The 20,963-nt window shown below is 38.5% G+C and overlaps 1 protein-coding gene across 5 annotated transcripts in view; it reads left to right on the top strand.

The window, feature by feature from the left end:
• The window catches only part of PKHD1 (PKHD1 ciliary IPT domain containing fibrocystin/polyductin), a 285,011-nt gene that overhangs the window by 187,447 nt on the left and 76,601 nt on the right, over positions 1 to 20,963 (top strand). For all 5 annotated transcript variants that reach the window (XM_087882250.1, XM_087882249.1, XM_087882251.1 and 2 more), the window contains exons 52-58: positions 740 to 880; positions 9,825 to 9,938; positions 11,019 to 11,106; positions 15,353 to 15,507; positions 16,975 to 17,121; positions 17,719 to 18,600; positions 20,463 to 20,631. In XM_087882250.1, the coding sequence (XP_087738376.1) occupies positions 740 to 880; positions 9,825 to 9,938; positions 11,019 to 11,106; positions 15,353 to 15,507; positions 16,975 to 17,121; positions 17,719 to 18,600; positions 20,463 to 20,631 (1,696 nt within the window). The remainder of the gene's footprint in view (positions 1 to 739; positions 881 to 9,824; positions 9,939 to 11,018; positions 11,107 to 15,352; positions 15,508 to 16,974; positions 17,122 to 17,718; positions 18,601 to 20,462; positions 20,632 to 20,963) is intronic.

Below are 20,963 nucleotides of genomic sequence, written 5' to 3' on the forward strand. Positions count from 1 at the left end.
TGGAGTTTTCCCAAATTCATGTTCATTGCATTGATGACATTATCTAACCATCTCATCTTCTGCCATCCCTTTTGCCTTCTCCTTTTGCCTTCAATCTTTCCCAATAACAGGTTCTTTTCCTCCTCCATAGTCCTGTCCTCCTTGTTGTTTTCCATCCTGCTTACTTGCTTTCCAATGGCCAACCTTAGCCCCCAGCCCAGAAATGACCATAGTTTCTTCCCATCTCTCTCTCAGCGTTCCCAAAGCGAAGTATTAATATGTGCCTGATTGCTGTATGGGTGCATGGAGGAATATATGTCGTTCATACAAGTCGATTGTTATATGGCCGGGGAGATCCACTGGGGCCAGTTGTTCTCTCTCTACCCAAGCTAATTCAGTGTTGTACCTTTGAGGATAAAGTGAGGAGAAAAGCAAATGTAAAGTATAAATGCAAAAAAGAAATATATTTTTTTCAATCTCAATTATATCACATATATTAAGTACCGTAAGTGTGCTGTTTATTAGAAGGTTTGAAAATTTTGACATATCTTATTAATTCTCTGTACTGTGTAAACTTTTCCCCCAATTCAGATCTAATTTGATGGGGAGCAGAAATTCACTTAAATAATTCATAGTAATAGTCCTAGTCTTATTGTTCAATTTAAAATCTTATAAAAGGATGCAAAAAGGAGGCTACTTTTTTTAAAAAAAGCAATATATTAACCAAAGTAATGCTCTGCATCATTTCCTTCTTTCTAAGACAGAACTGTCTTGGTGGATATGAATCTTCCACCCCTACGAGGTCTTTATATCCAGGGCACATTGGAATTCTCATTAAACACCAGCCATCTCCTGAGCGTGACCTGTATTGTGATTGCTGCTGGTGGTGTCTTGAAAGTGGGTAAGTGAAAAATAATAATAGCTGGAAGAGATGCTGCATGTTGTATCTTTTATTTATTTATTTTTTTAAAAAGAGAACCAAGTCTAATTAGCCTCAGGCATGACAAAGCTATGTTGAGGTATACGGTATATGCTAAGGGCAAATGATGAAATCTAGAAAGAAGAATAACATCATAAATTGGTTCTCGTGCTATCTAACATTTATTAAGCTCTTGCAATACGCTGGGCATACTGTAGCACAAAAGGGGTCTGTTCTAGTCGAAGTGGAATCTATTCCAGATAAATGCTCATTGGAATGCAATCAAAGGCTGTTTCACACTGAGCAGAAAACCTGATATTTTTCCCCCCAGTAGATAAGGGGTGCAATAGAGCCTATATTGAGTTAGGCCCAGAAAATCCTTTCTCAACACCTTGAATTGGGTTTGATAGTTCAGTGCAGGATTTTAAGCACTGCTGTGACATGAACTGATTTAGCCACCTTCCTTAACAATCAGGCAGCTGCTGGACCATCTTCAGGAGTAGCTCTGCATCAAGTGTATTGCAGTAATCCATTCATAAAACTATTAAGGCATGGAGCAGTAAAGCTCCTGATGTGGAACTTCAAATATTTTATGATTAGTAGTCCCTACCCCATCACAATCCTTTTGTGATTAGCTAAGGTCATAGAGCAGTTACTTTGTGGTGATGCTTGCAACTCTTTATTCACATTCCAAATGTGTTCACTACTTAAAAGGGATTCATATCCTTTTTTATCCTGAAATTGAACTGACTTTAATTTGCATAATACTAATACTGACCTAAATTATCCTTAGCATTTAAATATACACGGCGTTGTCAGTCTTCAACTTTTTGTATTAGTGATCCGGTTAAGACATGGGATTGAAGCTCATCAAATTGGCAGATGATATAAAAACAGTATAATTAGGATCTTAAACTACAGAAATACGATTCAAATTTATCTTCATAGTTTAAAGAAGCAGGTTGAAAATAACAAATAAATATTTAGCAGAGGGAAATATAAAGTTGTAATGGTATATGGGAATGATCTTGGGGGACAGGAGGAAAAGCTGCACCTAGACAATGGTCTAATGAACCAAATTTGAGTCCAAAGGAGAGGTGATGAAAGGATCATCCTGTGTTTTGGGGAAAATAAAAGTGAGGAATGACGGGGTACTTCCAGGCGTGCAAGATTATGTTAATGTTAATGTTAATGTTAATGTTATTTTTTTGTCTTGTATACTGTTTTTTACCATGGCTGTTCACCGCCCTGAATCCTTCGGGAGAAGGGCAGTATATAAATATAATAAAAGTAAAAAAGTAAAAGTAATCTTACAGTAAAGATAGACCTAATACTCCTGGTTGTTCTTGTCTGGACTACTTTGCAAGGCCAACATCAATCTTTCAAGTCTGAAAGTACCCCTGCCATCCTTCACTTTTACTCTCCCAAAAGGGAGGGAGTGTCCCTCCTGAGCATTTTTGCTACCTCTCTTCCTTTGGACTCAAATTAATTTTGTTTATCAGACTGTTATCTAGCTCTTCCTCCAAGGTATCTCCAAGGTAATTTCCAAATACCATCACAAAAGTGTAGCAGAGATACAAACAAAGGAAATGCCACCTGAAAAGTATAGTTTCCAAAAGATTCAAAGAAACTGAACACGTTCATAGAAAGGTAATGAAGTTGCTCAGGGAACAAGAAAGTAAGAACTCTACAGAAATAGGGAAGGATGTTTGGCCTTGAGGATCAAAAAAAAAAAAATGAAGATGTGGGAGGAACATAACACCACTCTTCAAATAATTGGGAAGATGTCACATAGAGGGTCAAGGCCAGTTCTCTCTCTTTCTAGAATGAACATTATAATTGGAATTACAGGAAGTAGATTCTAATTTGATGTTTAAAAAACGTCTTCTAACAAGAAGAGCAGTTTGACAGTGGAATCATCGGGTCAGAGAGCTTGGTGAGCTCTTCTTAATTAGATGTGTTCAAGCAGAGACTGGACAACCATCTGTCTAGGATGCTTTAATTTGGATTCCTGCACAGAGGTTGGCTTCCGTGGCCTAAATGGTCCCTTCTAATTGTACTGTATAAGAATTAAAGCAGGCTTGGTAATTAGTAAAATGGGGTCGGTCCTTTCCTTTGACTCAGAGATAGTTTTGAAACTTGCCATCCCAACCTCCCCGGTTTTAATTAAAAGCCTTGGAGAATTTCTCAGCTAAGATCCAAGAGTAGATGGAGACAGCACTCACTTTATAAATTTTAAAGCTGCTTGGGTCCAGAAGGGATTTATTACAGGGGCTGTGTTTCCCAACAGATTAACACAGAAGGAAGCACATGAACACTTACTCTTTATTGGTTTCTTGGCAAAATGGGATGAATTTTGCATGTGACCCAGAAGAAAGAAAGCCGCATGTCAGTGGAATCAGTGCAGAATTTTAGAACTGAATTACTTGAAGATTATCATTCAGATTATCTCAGGGTGGAGTAGAATATAGGGATTCATGAAAAATGAGCAAAATAGTCAGTTTAGGAATTCGAAGCATTTGGCAATTAAAAAAAATGGAGAGAGAGTGGCTCTGAAATCGATCAAGACAGGGAGGGGAAAACTAGATGAGAGGGTCTACTTTCATGGCTCTGTTTGGGAAGAGGAAATGAAGGAAATTACTATTATAGGAAGAACTGGAAACAAAGCTATTGAAAGATTTCCAGAAAGATAACATTCCTGGACTTTAAAAAACTAATCTATTTTGGTTGAAAGAAATCTTGAGCAGCTGTTATGGGAAATGTACCCAACCAAAGGGCCACAATAACAACAGCTTGAGTACTGCCTGTTCCATCTCTTCACTTACTGTATCTTATAAAGTAGATAGCAGTCTTTGGCTATCTCTATAACTGTGAAATGACATATTCAAGCTACTGTATATAGCTATCATTCAACCCACTCTAGATCTGCCATGGATGTGTTACGGTGTATTTCTTATTAATATGTCAAGAATCAAGGCATAGGACGTACTTGTCATAGGTAGATAGAATACAAATCACTGTAACTGGAATGTTTAAACAGTAGCATTCCAGAAGAGCTATTTGTTGTAGCATGGATTACCATATTTAACTTCAGACTAATACCTATTAGTATTTACAATTTATGGTACTATTATTTATAGCTTATTACATTTAAAATTTAAAAGTCAGATTATTCTTGCAATAGAAATCTATAATTCTAACACATCCTAACCATCATTTTTTCAACTGTAAAAATTGTCGTTTCATTAATACTATAAAGTGAATTCAAGAAATACATCTTGCAACTTTGTAGTTGCTAATGTTCAACTTTTGTTTTTACTTTTTATTATTTATCTATTTATTTATTTTACCTTATAATGAGGTAATAATTTAACAGGACTTCTTAATGAGGTAGCAAAGAAACTTTGTTCATTAAAAAATTAAAAAGATGCATAATTAGTAAACATAGTTCAGATTCTAAGAACTTCTAGGACATTTGTTTAGAGCAGCAATAGTTCTTCTCTCAAAAATGCTAGATGAGAGATGTACATAAATTATTTCACATATCTGGGAATCCAGAAATATGTTTTTATAACCCATTTTTATTGGACTGGACACAGTACATATTAGTAGTGCAAAGTGGAAACAGTTTTTACAGAATCAACTTGTAAAACCCGGAAATATCTAAATTTTAACAAACTATTAAAAGCATGTCTTACTGAGAAAAGTTTATAACATGCCTCACTTTCTGGCAGTTTACAGTAAGAAACATAATAGTTAACAGTAAGAGACATAAAATTTAATGATAGGATAGATTGAGAGGAAGATTATAGGCTCAGAGAAAGAGAGAGAGGACGGGAGGGAGGGAGAGAGAGAGAGAGAGAAAGGGATAGATAGATAGATAGATAGATAGATAGATAGATAGATAGATAGATAGATAGATCATCTTCCAGGTTCAATTCTTTGTTTTGTTCTGGATTGTTTCAGGGTTGACTATAGAGTCACAATATATATGAATGAGCTAGTCTGTTGAAGAGTACTACTCTTCAAAAAGTGTTCTCTGTTTTAAACCAACAGCATCCAGAGGGCAGCTGCTAGTTGTATAAAATCTGTGTGCTTCAGCACACGTTGTACTGGAGATGACCCAATAGTGCCTGGGATCAGGGAATATGGTAGCTTTTTAGTCATTTTCCCTTTGGTCCCTAGTTAGCTTTATGGACTGCCAGTTGGCTGTTATCTCTCTGAAGTACTGGATACCGCAGTGCAGTGGTCGATTAGAATTGTGCAATACTGCTAGACTGTTTAGCCAGGAATAAAACACTGCAAGTGTTTTAACTCTGATACAATTGAGTCCATGGCTGAACTAAAGCAATGGGTATATTAGTATTACTCTCCCCCACCTCCCATTGACTCTAGGATGATGGAACACATTAGAATCTGGAAGACAGCATTTGTCTGGGAGAAAAGATAAATCCTAAATTAAAAACATTCCTTGTGACTCAGTTCCCTGTATATGTGTGTATACATGTATATTCACACACATATATACATATTGCTCAAATATATTACTGCACATGCATGCATATTTGCACATTTATTTCAGAGATTGGAACAAACCTACCAGAAGACAACAGACTCATTGAAACTCATTGTTTCTCAAACCTGACAGCTTTAAGATATGTGGACTTCTACTAGAATTCTGAGACTTGAAGTCCACACAACTTAAAGTTGCCAAATTTGAGAAATGCTACATTAAGCAAACACTTAGAAAAAGATATATTAAAAGGTAACTTTTAACAGTTTGAAGGTCTGATAATAAGGGATATTGCAACGAATTTAGCTATTATTCTGAAGATAATCTGATGACCTGTCAGCTAGTGTAAGAACTGCTTATGGAAGGTATTATTAATCTGGCTCCCCATGTGGTTTAGCAGGGGCAGGGGCAAGGGCAGGAGAGAGTGTGAGAGAGGGAGCAAGAGAGATTATTTTTCTTTAGGCAAAGGAGTTTTTCATATGCAGGAACATTGCTGAATCTACCTTTAAAAAGTGAAAATGTGAACATGTTGTAAAAAAACCAAGAGTGGTATCTCTTTTGTAGGCCGGGCAGATAATGTTTGATAATTGCAAATTAAAAGGGATATACAAATAACAAAACATGAGAATGACCTGGATACATTTCCTATATTAAGTTGACAAAAGAGGCTTATTCCAATGTCCTGAAGAATTTTGTGAGAAGGTCAACTGTTTTCAAAACTGACCCACTCTCCTCAAGGCCAAGTGAAATAATTTGAGCCTGGTCATTTGTGACTCTGGATTTATTGGTTCTGTGATCCATTTGTTTGTTTTCTTGACTATCCATGGTATTCTCAGGAGTCTTCCACAACACCCAACATTCAAAAGCATCAATGCATTAAGAGGATATACCTTGTCTCATTACAAGAAAACAAATGAATGGATCATCAAATAAATCAATCAATAGTTCTCACTCCATTTGCAAATCAGCAAGCTCAAATTATCATAATTCAGGCACATTATGTGAAGACCTGGTTGTTTGGAAAAGGCTCTAATACTGGGAAAGTTAGAAAGAAAAAGATCACCAAGTAGCTTTGTGAATGGACTCCGTTACAGTGGTAATGGGTGCACCATTGAAAGAGCTGAAGGAGCAGCTTAGAGACAGATCATCATAGAGAAAATCTATCAATATGGTCACCAAGAGTCACCAACAATTTGATGACATGAAGTCATCAATTGGCATAAAAGGAACCTCCATATATTTTGAATTTCCGCTTTCTATCGTTATCACTTTTAAAAATAATGTTATTAAAGCTATGTCATAAACTATGTATCTGCAAATTGAGGTGTTGTGATTCTGAAATCATGGAAAACTGGGCTTTGGGAGCAGGCTTATTTGACAGTTTCTTGTTTATAAAACATATGCTGATATCACTATTTATTAGGATGGAGCTATGCTTTGGACCTAGCTGAATTTTGAATCCTGAAGCATGCTGAATAATTGGAACAAATTGTTATGCAATGAATTGTCTTGATTCAAAATATTCCATGAAATTCTATTTCTCAATCCATTGTTCAAGTGCTGCAGATGCTAGTGCCACAACAACTATCTAAAAACAATATATATCAGTACGGCTATAAAATATTTCAAGATACTTGGCAGCTGCCTAAACCAAAACAACAACAACAAACAAAGAAACAAACAAATCAATATTTTTGTACCATGAGTCCCAGAGTTTTCTTTAGCAAGATTTGCTGTGCTGATTGGGATAGGGTTATATTTTCCATTTAAAGCCCATATATCTCTAGGTAGGGGAGAAAAATTGACAGATTTTCTTTCCAGGCAATATTTCTATGATTTAGTAAGGAGACAGGTGTGTGTTTTTTGACCATGGAGAAGACTACAGCTGGCAGTTTAAATAAGGGTATCCTCCATCTTTCAAAAAAAAAAAAATCTTACAAAATACAATGGTAGGAGAAGGAGGAAGAGCGGGAATGGATTTCATAATTTATAAATGAGCTTTATGATTAGATCAGTATCCGTTTCCTCAATTTCAATGCTTTGGATTGGTAGTGAAATGATGGGAAAAGTTCCTTTTAATTCTTGATTGGGGAACATAGAACCAAATCAAGGAAAGCCACTGAGTCATGGATTCAGTTCTTTTATCAGATAGAAAACATTACAATTTGCTGGGAGTTTTGAAATATTATGGCCTGGTTAGTCAAGAGACAGAAAACATGGTCCTACTGCACCTCTCTGGAAAACAGCATAGGCCCTATCCTGTTATGTAGTGGAGTTGACCCAACAGAAATTATGGACAGAGAGCTGAAGAAGGAGGTCTGGCTGCCCCTTAGTCCCTCGCTCTGGCTATGGTCTTTGATAAAAAAAAAAAAAAGTAAAAGAGAAAGACATGCCCCTAAAGGTGACAAGATCTTCTTGAATGCAGCAAGGAACTTCTTTTAGAGATAACATAGTTCTGCTTTTCATAATGATAATGATGATGATGATTCTGGGACTGATCAGACCAGCTCCAGAGCAGCCTGGAGTAAATCAAGCTATTTCCAGATGCCTGAATTGGCCTCCAGATTGAACAGGGTGGTCCTTCTAAGTCTCTTTGTGTAAATCATTTGCCTGATTTTGGATCAAGATTAGTTGTATCTCTAAGAAGATTAATTTTCATAGACACTTCATTAAATGGGTTGCTAAGATTAATTCTTGTGGATGCATATTATACTTTCTCTTTTCCTCACCAAAGGCATGTTTTCTGAATATTAAATTATTGTGGCAGGATGGCTAATTCTACACAGATTTCTTTGTTTAATTCTACATCTGCTGCAGTTTGGGGTTGTATAATTGATTTAATCTCTAATTTTAAAGGAGTGTTGAATTCTCTTACTGGACTCTGCTTACATTTCTCTAGGGCAGAAGTTGCCCTACTTTTTCCTTCAAGTATCTGCTTCATGCTAGACTATTTTCTTCTGAGTCTGTAAACTACCCTGGGTGAAATAAATAGGTTCACAGTTGGAATACAGCTCACTTTGCATTCTAAGAGATAAGAGTTATTTCCATCCTCTCTTTGTTACCTTTTTTATTCTCTTCTTGTGTTTCCAATATCATCAGAAAAATTCACTTAGGTTTTAGATGTTGTGTCTCTGAAAGAGATGTGATTCTTCCAAAATGTTAATTGAACACTAGTACAAATATATATATGAAAAATGCCAAATATTTTTGAGATTAACTATTTTTTTCTCTACTAAACTAGTTCTGTTTCACACTTCCCCTACTGAAAAAAAAAGAAAAGAAACTCTAAAACAAATTTGGGAAAACTGAAATTATTAAGCAAAACAAATATCTGTGCCAGAACAGCCAGAGTAATTAAGAAAGAATTATTATCTGTTCTGAAAGGAAAGATTCAAAGATTTTTTTTTAAAGAAAGATTATCCTCTCTGAAGAGAAAGTTTCAACCCATTGTCTTTGCTTTCTACTGGACAAGAATTGTATTTTCTACAGCTTTTCTTCCTTCTCCTACCCTGTTTATCTTTCTCCTGGTTAACTGGATTATTCTGGTTAAGGAAAAACAGGATTGCCTTTACCCGTCTTCAGCCACTGTTATGAGCATGCAATGCCAGTGCTCGTCATATAACTGAGATCACACGAGAATTGTTACAGCTTCCTTGGATGAATATGATAAACTTGACCTTGTGGGAGGGAACAATGGTAAAATTTTATAGCATACATTAAAAAAACCATAGTGAAATCTGGTGAGTTATGCAAGTTCCAGAGCTTATTTGATTTAGAATAGGACATAGACAAAATCACAAAATCAAAATCCCATAAAATAAGAGCTGGAAAAAAATGTGTCTCTGCTATGGAAAAAAAAATTGTTTCTGAGATTCTAAATGAACTCTGTATAGGATAAATTCTATTCTACAGTAGAATAAATGCTTGGTATTATTGTAAAACCTGGTGCTTTTTAGCTTTAGTATGTAAAAAAAGAAGCATGATTTTTTTTTTTTTTGCTTCACTGACATTTCTTTTGGCAAATTAATTCACTGTTGAGATATTATTAATTCTGTTATGTGCTCAAATGTTTTCACTGGGGAACGTTGATTTAACTTGATTTTAACAGTAAGAAGGGCACTGAAAGTCACATGTACTTGGGCAGGCCTTTCACAATTAATTGCTTGCTGGAAGTAGAAGGAACATGCATGTTAATATTATTGTTGCACTTGGTTTAGCTTGTTCTTGCTATGCATTTTGTAATGTTTGAGTACTGCAATGTTAATATTTATGCTTTTATTTTATTTGGCTCTTATTTACATGTATGTGTATTCATACTTTTATGTAAGTCGTCTTGGATAAATGTTTAATATGTAAAAGGGGAGAAACCAATGTATCGTACAAATTAATTAATGTTCATCAATTTCCCATTAGGCACACTGCAGTATCCATTAGAAGAAAGGAGAAAGGTACACATTCTCCTTCGGGCATCTGAGAGAGTAAATTGTGATCGATTGAATGGTTTGAACGTTGGTGCTGGAACCATTGGTATGGATATCATCTTCTGAATTCCTCAGTGGGGCCTGGGAAAACCTTGATCGAAAATGTCTTATGCTTAGCATCAATCAACAATTGTCTGTTTTGTTAAATAGTGTCTGCATTTTAATTACTGAGTGGATAACCTGAAGCAACATAAAAACATTTAAGCATTTTTTCCTGCAGCCCACAATATATTTGTGCCCGTTCTGATTTCTAATCTTCTGATGCTTCTTTGAGTGTGGGGTGTGGGTATATCTCACAACAACCTGCCCATCAGTTGTTTGGTAGATTGTTAGTAGCTTTTGGAAGAATAGGGTGTTTAAGGCATATATTCTGTCCTCAGATGAATTTACACAACAAATTGAATGCAGTTGAGAAAGATGGGGGAAGAGGACAGGGAGACTGTGTATTTGTATATGTTGGGAGAAGTTTATATGTGTATTTAGGAAGAGACTTTAGACCACTGTGGAAGCATGGAAGGCAGATTAATTTACATTCCTACAAGAGATCTCTTCCCCATAAACATGCAGGAAAAGGATTGAAACAGAGTTATAATCGGTATTCTGATCATGCACCTCGCTTGTAAATTAGGTACTTCTGATGGAGGCTTTGTGGATATGCATATCCACAAGCTCCAATCCCTCACCCTGCACTATTTGCTACCCTCAGCATCAAAGAGTTTGCTTATCAATGTATCAAACAGGCTTTCATTTGAAATAGGAAATACCCCCCCCTTTCCATTTTTTCTATTAGATTTTCTAGTTATGCTATCTTTTTCAAGGTATTTAGTCCCACAAGTAACTCATCATTTTCCTATTCTAATGTTGGTATGATCTTGCTGAGCATATGGATCATACAGTAATCCAGAAAGCCAGTTCACCCTTTTGCTAGAGTTGGAATCTTCCTAATGTAATCTTTAAGGAAAGTGCCTTGGAAACTTTATGAAATGTCCAAACAATCTCCATCAGTACAAAATGGCTTGGATGAGTACATCTCTGGCACAACTGAGAAGTCCTTCCTAGCATGTTGAAGATCTTGCAAGGATTAGCATCTTTTGAATCATGGCTAGTTTCTTCTCCTTTTTTCAAGGTGTTTTTGGGAAGTTGCAGTTACACAGTGCTTACACCAAGAAGTCATGGACACATCTTGGAAATGATGTTGCACCTGGAAATGAAAGGTAGGTATTAAATTATAGGTAATAAGGAAGCTCTTTTTTATTTTTACTTTTTGTTTCTTTTTGAAGCCCCCCCCTTTTTTTTCAAGAGTAAATTCTGAGGTACAGTGATGTACCTCAGATAGCTGGGTGTGAGTCCCTGTTTGTGAAGTGGGGTCATAGGGCACAGATGGGCCTGCTGATTGCGTACCTGGCTCCCTGCCGCGTGAAGGCGGCCCTGCCCGAACTGCTCAATGTTACTGCAGGGGTGGCGGTTGATACCCCCAGGCTCTTGGTCATGGGGGACTTCAATTTGCCATCCATCGGGGAAACATCTGAGGCAGCTCGGGAGTTCATGGCTTCCATGACGGCCATGGACCTGACCCAGTTAGTTCATGGCCCTACTTACACGGGGGGACACATCTTGGACTTGGTTTTTGTCTCTGGTCAGTGGGTGAATGATCTAGATATAGGGGATATAGTTATTGAGCCCTTGTCATGGTCAGATCATTCTCTCCTCTGGCTTGACTTTCTAACCGTTACACCCCGCCACAGGGAGGCAGAACCAATTAGGTAGTTCCACCTGATGGATCCTGACAGATTCCAGATGGAGCTTGGGCCATTCCCTGGGGCTCTGGCTCACGGCCCGACCGAAGACCTGGTGGCCGCCTGGGATAGGGCGGCCGCTGGGGCTTTGGACCGTGTCGTGCCTTTGCGGCCATCTGGGAGCACGGGAAGCCCTTGCAGAGTCGAGCTGAGGATTTTGCTGCATGACAAAATTGCTCAAATTCGGGAAGGCTTGGACTCTGACTGGGTGGATCCAGATGGGATGATGGAGGCAGGTCCTGAGAATATTATCTGGGAGGAGTTTGACTCTGTGGCTCCCGAGGACATGGACAGGATTCTGGGGAGGCTTAGCATAGCCACATGTTTATTGGACCCGTGTCCCTCCTGGTTGGTGCTGGCTTCCCGGGAGGTTATACGAGGCTGGCTCCAGAGGATCATTAATGCTTCATTGAGTGAGGGTTTCTTGCCTCCCACCTTGAAAGAGGTGGTGGTGAGGCCCCTCCTCAAGAAGCCTTCTCTGGATCTGGCTGTTTTGGCGAATTACCGTCCAGTCTCCAACATTTGCTTTGTGTCGAAGGTTGTTGAGAGTGTGGTTGCGCAACAGCTTCCCCAGCACCTGGATGACGCTGTCTATCTAGACCCGTTCCAGTCCGGTTTCAGGCCTGGGTACAGCACGGAAACAGCATTGGTTGCATTGATTGATGATCTCTGGAGGGCTCGGGACAGGGGTTGTTCCTCTGTCCTGGTCCTATTAGATCTCTCAGTGGCTTTTGATACCATCGACCATGGTATCATGCTGCACTGGCTGAAGCTGGGGGTTGGGGGCACCGTATTACAGTGGTTCTCCTCCTTTCTCTCTGACCGGTTTGTGTTGGCAGGGGGGCAGAGGTCGTCCTCGAGGCACCTTATGTGGGGGGTGCCACGGGGTTGGTCCTCTCGCCCCTTCTGTTCAACATTTATGTGAAGCCGCTGGGTGAGATCTGTGGTTTTGGGGTGCAGTTCCATCAGTACACTGATGACACTCAGCTGTACATCTCCACCCCAGACCACCCCAATGATGCCCTTGAAGTGATGTCCCGGTGCCTGGAGGCCGTGCGGGTCTGGATGGGGAGAAACAGACTCCAACTCAACCCCTCCAAGACTGAGTGGCTGTGGCTTCCGGCGTCCCGATATAGCCAGCTGGTGCCATCGCTGGCTATTGGGGGCGAGTCATTGGCCCCAACGGAGAGGGCTCGCAACTTGGGTGTCCTCCTGGATGCGCGGCTGTCTTTAGAAGAGCATATGATGGCCATGGCCAGGGGGGCTTTTTATCAGGTTCACCTGATCTGCCAGTTGCGTCCCTTTCTGGATCGGGACTCCCTGCGCATGGTCACTCATGCCCTCATCACTTTCCGACTGGACTACTGCAAGGCTCTCTACATGGGGCTCCCCTTGAAGAGCATCTGGAGGCTCCAGCTAGTCCAAAATGTGGCCGCGTGGGTAATTATAGGAGCAGCAGGGCGCTCCCATGTAACTCCTCTCCTGTGTGAACTGCATTGACTCCCAGTGGTCTTCCGGATGCGATTCAAGGTGTTGGTTAACAACTTGAAAGCGCTCCATGGTTTAGGACCTGGGTACTTACGGGACCACCTTCTGCTATCGACAGCCTCCCACCTGCCAGTATGCTCCCACAGGGTGGGGTTCCTCAGGATGCCGTCGGTCAGACAATGTCGACTGGCGATCCCCCAGGGGAGAGCCTTCTCAGTGGGGGCTCCTGCCCTCTGGAACGAGCTGCCCCCGGAGGTACGGAGGATCCCGGATTTGCACACCTTCCACCGTGCCCTGAAGACTTTGTTATTCCAGCAAGCCGGGCTAGCCTAATTTTAACGGTTTTAAATTTTAAATTGGATTTTAATGGGATGTTTTTAACTGTGGGCCAAAGTATTTAATCTGGTTTTAAATTGTTTTTAATTTTTATATTTATGTCTCATCTTGGCTGTTCACTGCCCTGAGTCCTTCGGGAGAAGGGCGGTATATAAATATAATTAAAATAAAAAATAAAAAAATCAGGACATGGTAGGACCTTTCTGGCAACATTTCAAAATGATTCTGAATTAAACTTATTTTTATGTCACCACATTAAAAACAACTTTTGATGGCACACACATAAAAATATAATATAATATAAAACCATATACAAATGAAAGCTACAGTAAAGCTACAAAAAGATGGCAACAAGAATTCAAATCAGTAAAAGGCTCTCTGAAAAAGCTCTCTGAAAACATGTTTAGGAGTTTGCAGAAAACCAGTAGAGAAAGAGCCAGTTTGATTTCCATAGGGAGGTACAACAAACAAGCAATTTCCCCTTGCTTCAGCCCCACAAATTATTTGAAAATGTGGGATGTGCAGAGGTTTCTCCTGCTTGATTAAATTAGATGAGCAGAAGTTGGCCAGAGAAAGTCCTGAAAGTTTCCACAAAGAAAGTTTCCACGAAAGAAAAGAATTTGATGGGTCAAAATCAGCATCTTAAATTGGACCTGGAAAACAAATGACAACCAATGCAGGGTCCACAAAACTAACGGTCTGCACTCTCGACATCAGGTACACAGACTGCTGCATTTTGAACCAACTGCAGTTTCTAAACATTATTTAAGGGCAGGCCCAAGTAGAGGGCATTTCAGTAGTCTAGATGGCTGATAATAAGAACATGAGTTGCTGTTGGTCATACCTCCAAGTCCTCTGACCACAGATGAAGCCAGATCTGGCATACTCACCAGTTGGGCATACGCCTTTCTGACCACATTTCTACCTGCTGATCCAACAGAAGCCAGAAGGACACCTACGTCAGAGACTTGCTCCCTGTTTACCCATACACGAGTAACTTTTGGTGGTGATAGAAGACCTTGGTGCATTTGTAGAAATTTCAGCTTTTCAAGATTCCATTTTGATGTTTTTTCTCTCTTATCAAAACTGACAGGATCCAGGCACTGGGAAACAGAATCAACATCATCTTCTCTATAGCTCAGGGTGGCAATGTCCAGTTGGATGTCATTAGCCCAGGGGTGAAATCCAACAGGTTCTGACAGGTTCTGGAGAACCGGTAGCGGAAATTTTGAGTAGTTCAGAGAACCGGAAAATACCACCTCTGTCTGGCCCCAGAGTGGGGCAGAAATGGAGATTTTGCAATATCCTTCCCCCAGGAGTGGGAGGGAATGGAGATTTTGCAGTATCCTTCCCCTGGAGTGGGGTGGGAATGGAGTTTTTGCAGTATCCTTCCCCTGCCATGCCCACCAAGCCACACCACGCCCATCAAGCCACGCCCACAGAACCAGTAGTAAAAAAAATTGGATTTCACCACTGCATTAGCCTATTGATGATACTACACCTGAAACCATTGAATGAATCTTCCCAGAGGCTTTATATACTGTAGATATTGAAAAGCAGGGGAGACAAGACTGACCTCTTTGGCATCCCATAAGTCAAAGGCCACCAAGCCAACCTTTCCTTCCCCACTAACACAGAATGGAAGGAGCTGAACCACTGTAAAACAATGCCTTCAACTCCTCAGTCTTCCAGAACTTTGTTCATTACCTTGCTGGTAACTGTGAAGGCAGATTTGTTAACACATTATTTTCCTTAATTATATTTCAGTTTTTCTTAATTATTCCAGGAGAAAAATGAGTGCTACACTTCTAAATATGTCTTTATCTCACATTCTATACAGGTTTATGGTGCAAGATCACTTGGACTGGCATCCGGGGGACAGTATTGTTGTCAGTTCCTCTTCATATGAAGCCCATCAAGCTGAAATAATCACTTTAGAAAAAGTTAACAATCGTAGCATTAGGATCCGTGAACATCTTCTCCATAGACATATTGGTACGCAATTTGTCTCCTGTGCTTAGATTATATCATGAATTTTTTTTTTGCACATTAAAGGCTATCTAACGTTCATTATTTTTCCTCAACAAACTTGCCATTGTTCAATAGTGTTTTCTTTCTAGGGTGCCTTAACATTTTCATTGCTTTAATTAAGTAACAAAATGGGAATTACAAGTTATTCATAAGGTAGTTATCTTATGAAGACAATCAGTTGAAATAGAGATTTGTGTCTGGAAGGGCAAGGGTTGGAGTCCTGACCCAAATACTACAAACTGATTTTAAGTTCATATGTAGAGGCTATGAATGTACAGTGTTATACCCAGAATGTTGCAGGGAAGACTACAATATGTGCATCTAGACCAGGAGTGTCAAACTCAAGGCCCGGGGGCTGGATCCAGCCCATGGGTACTTAGATCTGACCTACGGGGCCACCCTGGAAAAAACAGCGAAGGACTGGCCTGTGGTGCTTCTGCCAGCAAAAACAGGCTCCCGAGCTCTGTTTTTGGTTGCCACGGCCTCCTGCAACCCTGTGCAGGAGGCTATGGCAGCCAAAAATGGAGTTCAGGAGCCCGTTTTCACTGGCAGAGCACTTGGGCCACCACAGGCACCCCCGACACGAGTGACTTCAAGCTGGCCACACCCACCCCGGCCATGCGTACCCCCCCCAAGGTCAAACACAACCCTGATGTGGCCCTCAATGAAATCAAGTTTGACACCCCTGATCTAGACTCTAAATGTAGGCAATCCTCAGTGATTTATAGTATCACCTAGTTTAACCCAGCCATCACTGAAGTGATATAAAATCTGTTCCCATTATATTCTTTTGGCACAATGGTTGGATAATTTTAGAAGATATTATAAGCCATGGGCAGAGATACATTAGGTTTCTCTAGAGAAACTATAATCAACATATATTGGACCAGCAGGTACGATCTCATTGCCATTTTGTATCTTTGCCTCTCAACTTAGTTTAAGGGCTGGTGTTGCTTCTTAAGACATTTAAGTGGGCAATCAGTATTTATACAATGAATGAATTGTCTCAATTATTTTTGTATTTAACTGCTCTCTCATACTACTAGAATTACAAATGCTTGCAAAATTTTAGGTAGGTGCAATAAACTCTGACCTTACATTTAACCTCTTTTAAATTTGAGATGCCATCGAACTGATTTAGGCTTGTAAAATATTTGATCACAAAACAGCTGAGGTACTATGCTCCCTACTTCTGATACGTTATTCTCTGCATCAGTGATTGTTATATGAAATAAGGAGAAAATAATGTTGCTAAAAGTGATAATAAAGTAAATTACTCTTTCCAAATGACAGCAATAAATTATGAACTCCTATTGTACATAGCCTGGATATATGAACTCTTTTCATAAGGGAAGAATTAGTAGAGATCCCATGTTTGGTTTATTAAACCTGTTCCACTTCTATTGTTTTCTGACATTTTGATCTCTGCAGGGCATTCCCATAGATTAGAAGATGGTCAATGGATTCTCCTGGCTGCAGAGGTTGGGCTTCTGACAAGAAACATTCAGATTAAATCTGACATGGATTGCATAGGAAGACTTCTGGTGAGACCTTGGAGCTATGCAAACCAAGATGCAGGTACTTAAGTATTTATATTTATTTTACACATCGTTTTCAATCCCTATAGTTTAGAAGAAACATATTTTAATTGTTTAGATTTCTCATGTATTTTTAGGAACATGAATTCATTTGATAGTTATCACATCAAACCTACCATTGTGGGTGATTTTTCTTTCTTCCATTCAATCATGTCCAATTTTCAGAGACTGCCTGGACAAGTCCCTGCAGTTTTCTTGGGAAGGTTTTTCAGAAATAGTTTGGCATTGCCTCCTTCCACCAATTTACCCAAAACAACCTTATGAATGTGGGAATTATAAATATATTTTTTATTTGATTAATAGTGTGATAATATAGTAATAATTAGTGAGGAAAGTATAGGTATTAATGAAAATAAAACCTGGATCACTGAGTAACACCTTAGTTGCTGTATTTGCTTTCTTTTTTTTTAATTTGGAACACTATTATCTTAAAGGTTTATGAATTAAGAACTTCTAAAGTAGCATCAATAGAATATCTTTGTTAATAGAATACCATTGTTTCTATTTTTCAAGATATGGAAGGTTATCCTGTCCCCCCCACCCCGCCCCTTAAATGTGTCTTTCTCCCATCTTGCAGGTGTGCTTCAACTTTCAAATGTTGAAATTTTGAACTTTGGATCTTCACAGTCTCCATCAGTTGACATTACTAATTCATCCTTCAAGTCTTTCATAATTTCCTCCAGCATTCACCACAGCTGTGGAGTTGGTATTCAAGCCATTACAAATAGTGGGCTCTTGCTACGTGATAATGTGATATTCAGTACAATTGGGCACGGTATACATTTAGAAGGCCAAAATCATAAACTCATCAGCAATCTTGTTGTCTTAAGCAAACAACCAGAAACCTCGAATTTCTGGGTTGCTGGCATCAAAACAAATGCAGTAGAAAGTGTTATGCTACATAATAATAGTGTGGCAGGTTCAGAACGGATAGCCTTTCATATCAAAGGTCAAGAATGTTTCTTAGCAGAAGATCTTTACAATGGCAATGTAGCTCATTCAAGCCTTCATGGGGTTCATTTATATAAAGGAGATGGCTTTCCAAACTGCACTAAAATTATAGGCTTTTTGTCTTACAAAAACTATGACTATGGGATAATGTTTCATCTTGTAGGAAGTGTAGTAGTTGAGAAGGTGACATTGGTGGACAATGTTGTGGGACTCTTGCCAGTACTTTATGGACCATCAACTAAGCTGCACTGTCACCAGAAAAAACAGCACCTGAAACTAAGAAACTCTGTCTTTGTGGCTACTAGCACTTCCTTTGATTGCATCAAGGACAGAATCCATCCTCTTTCAGCCAATGTGACAATTACAGACCGAGCTCCACGTAATCCCCGGAGAGGCCGAATTGGCATGTTATGGCCATCTTTTACCTTGGACTGTAATTGGTGGCCTGATGCTCCATGGCATAAAATAAGAAATTATTCAATAATTATGGGAGTCACAACTCTACAAGGTTAGTACTTTAAGAGCTAATAAATAATGTGGTCTAATAAATACTGAAATAATAAATACAATATTAAATCCTGGAACTACAAATGGTGCTTGGTTGTTAAAATGTTATTTAAAGAATTCTTAGGAACCTCACATATTTTATTAAAAAAAAATCTTTAGACAAGCAGCTCTATTATGGTGCTGCAGGTTATAACTGACCAAAGCCCAGTCCTATGAATACTTTCTTAAGGATGGTCTGATTTCAATGCAGCTAATCCTTATTTTGTATGCTATTGTATCTAAATCCAAATTTTAATAAAGTCTTAGGTCAAAATACATGCCTTTATGTCAGTTTTATTTTTTTTCAAGATACATATGTATATTTTTACTAAAATAATCAACAGAAAATTATTAAGATTTTTTAAATGACACCAACAAAAAAAAGTAAAAGTAGTTGTAGTTGGGAGACAAAGAACTTGTCCCATAAAATATACAATTATGTAATAATTATGTAATTATGTTTCTCAATGTAAAATAGTTATGGAAGGAAAGACTCATTTTAGTGGAAAAAAGACTCAAATCTGTCTATATGCTTCTGATGAAAGTGTGTGTGTGTCTCTCTTGTGTGTTTGTTTTGTGTGTGTATATATGCCTAATCTCATGGGAAGCATGAGAATCCATGGTCATATTATATATTCACTGAGTTTGTACATACTAGATTAATCTAATGTAAAATGAATAATTTGGGATGTGGTTTTGCATACTCTTCCCAAAACATATTAACATAATTAATATGAAATATTGTTAAGAGAGCAAGTTTTATCTAGTTAAGACACAGGGCTAGAAATGAGGAGACTATGAAAACTGGCTGGGTGACTCTGAGCTAGTCACTCTTCCCATCCCATGATGTCAGGCTTGAGTGACAAAATAAATCAATTCCTGTCCCAATCAAAGGATTTATTGATTGATAAAAAAATGGACCCTGCCCTTGAGGAAAACATTAAGAAAAAAAAGTAAAAGAAAAAAAATATTAATTTTAAATAATTCACTTTAAAGTAACCTGCTTGTTTAATTATGGCAAACTGACTTATTTGGCTTGCTTAAATTATCCATAATTGTAACTAAATATAATTATAGGCCAGGTTGACATGCTTGCTGTAGTTAACCATAATTCCTCTCTTGGCTACATAGGAAAGGTAGGAAGGAAAGGAGAAATTCATGGCTTGATGCCATTCATTTTTCCTTGTTCATGTCTTGTTAAAATAGGGGTAGAAGTTGGCTCTCTTTAGAACTTTGGAATCACAATTCTTCAAATTATTTGCCATTCGAGATGGCAGTTGGAGCTGATGAGATCTGGTGTTTAGGACAGACAGAGAACAGTTGGTTGGTTACTCTTGAACTAAACTATGCTTAGCATGATATCTATGTACAACTACTATTTTCTCCTGCCCTTCTGAGAAATAGAAGGGAAACTGACACAACTGTTTATTTTGCTAAAGATTTTCTCCTGAAAAAAAAAATGAAGACATTTCGAATAATTTTAGACAGAACATTGAAGTATCAATTCAGTAAGCCCCCGGGACATAAACTTCTCACTGGAATCAATGAGATCTTTAACTGAATCCTAAAACATTAATCCTTTATTTAAAAGGGAAAAAAGGTTTGCAAACCTATGTGAAGTTAAACAAATTTTACTTCTAATTTCTACTTTTAGGTGACTTTTTAAAAAAGTGTCAAAAAAGTGAAAAAAGTGGTACGAACAATTAAAGTAACAAGACCATACACACCAATGCAGCTACAGTACTTCAAGATTGAGCCTGAGATGTTTATTTATTTGTATCCCATCTTTATTATGCTACACTGTTTTTACTTTCTGTTTATCAGATATAACCTTTGATGGTTTTAAAAAGAGTTGCTATACTGATGACCAAGACATCTGCATCATGACAAATCCCGGACATGGAGGCATCTTGCATCTGATCACATCTGAGCAGACCAGAATGCTCCATATCAGGGAACAAAATATGTTCTATTTCCATCCACTGCAAATGAGGTACACTTATACTTATAAGTAATCCACTTTGGATAACGCTGAGATTTCCACAATATTATGTTTGATATATTTATAATCTGTAAAACTATCAGTGATTTGTTTTTCATAGGGTCGCTTTTTCCTATTTCTTATTTCATCTTATTTCAGCTCCAGTTAATCAATTCAAAAATGTTTAATATGGTATTGTAACACATACATGTTTTGCAAGTTGCTTTCCTTAATATGCATTTTTTTTCTGTTGCATAAGTGTGTGTTTGTATATACAGTACTGCTCCCATAACTATGTGTATTATTAGACGAATAGAGTTGAGTGGAGTGGAGTGGAGTGGAGT

This window comes from Pantherophis guttatus, chromosome 1 (genome assembly GCF_059756535.1).
Source record: "Pantherophis guttatus breed Tessera chromosome 1, ASM5975653v1, whole genome shotgun sequence".
In the NCBI taxonomy this organism is placed as follows: Eukaryota; Metazoa; Chordata; class Lepidosauria; order Squamata; family Colubridae; genus Pantherophis; species Pantherophis guttatus.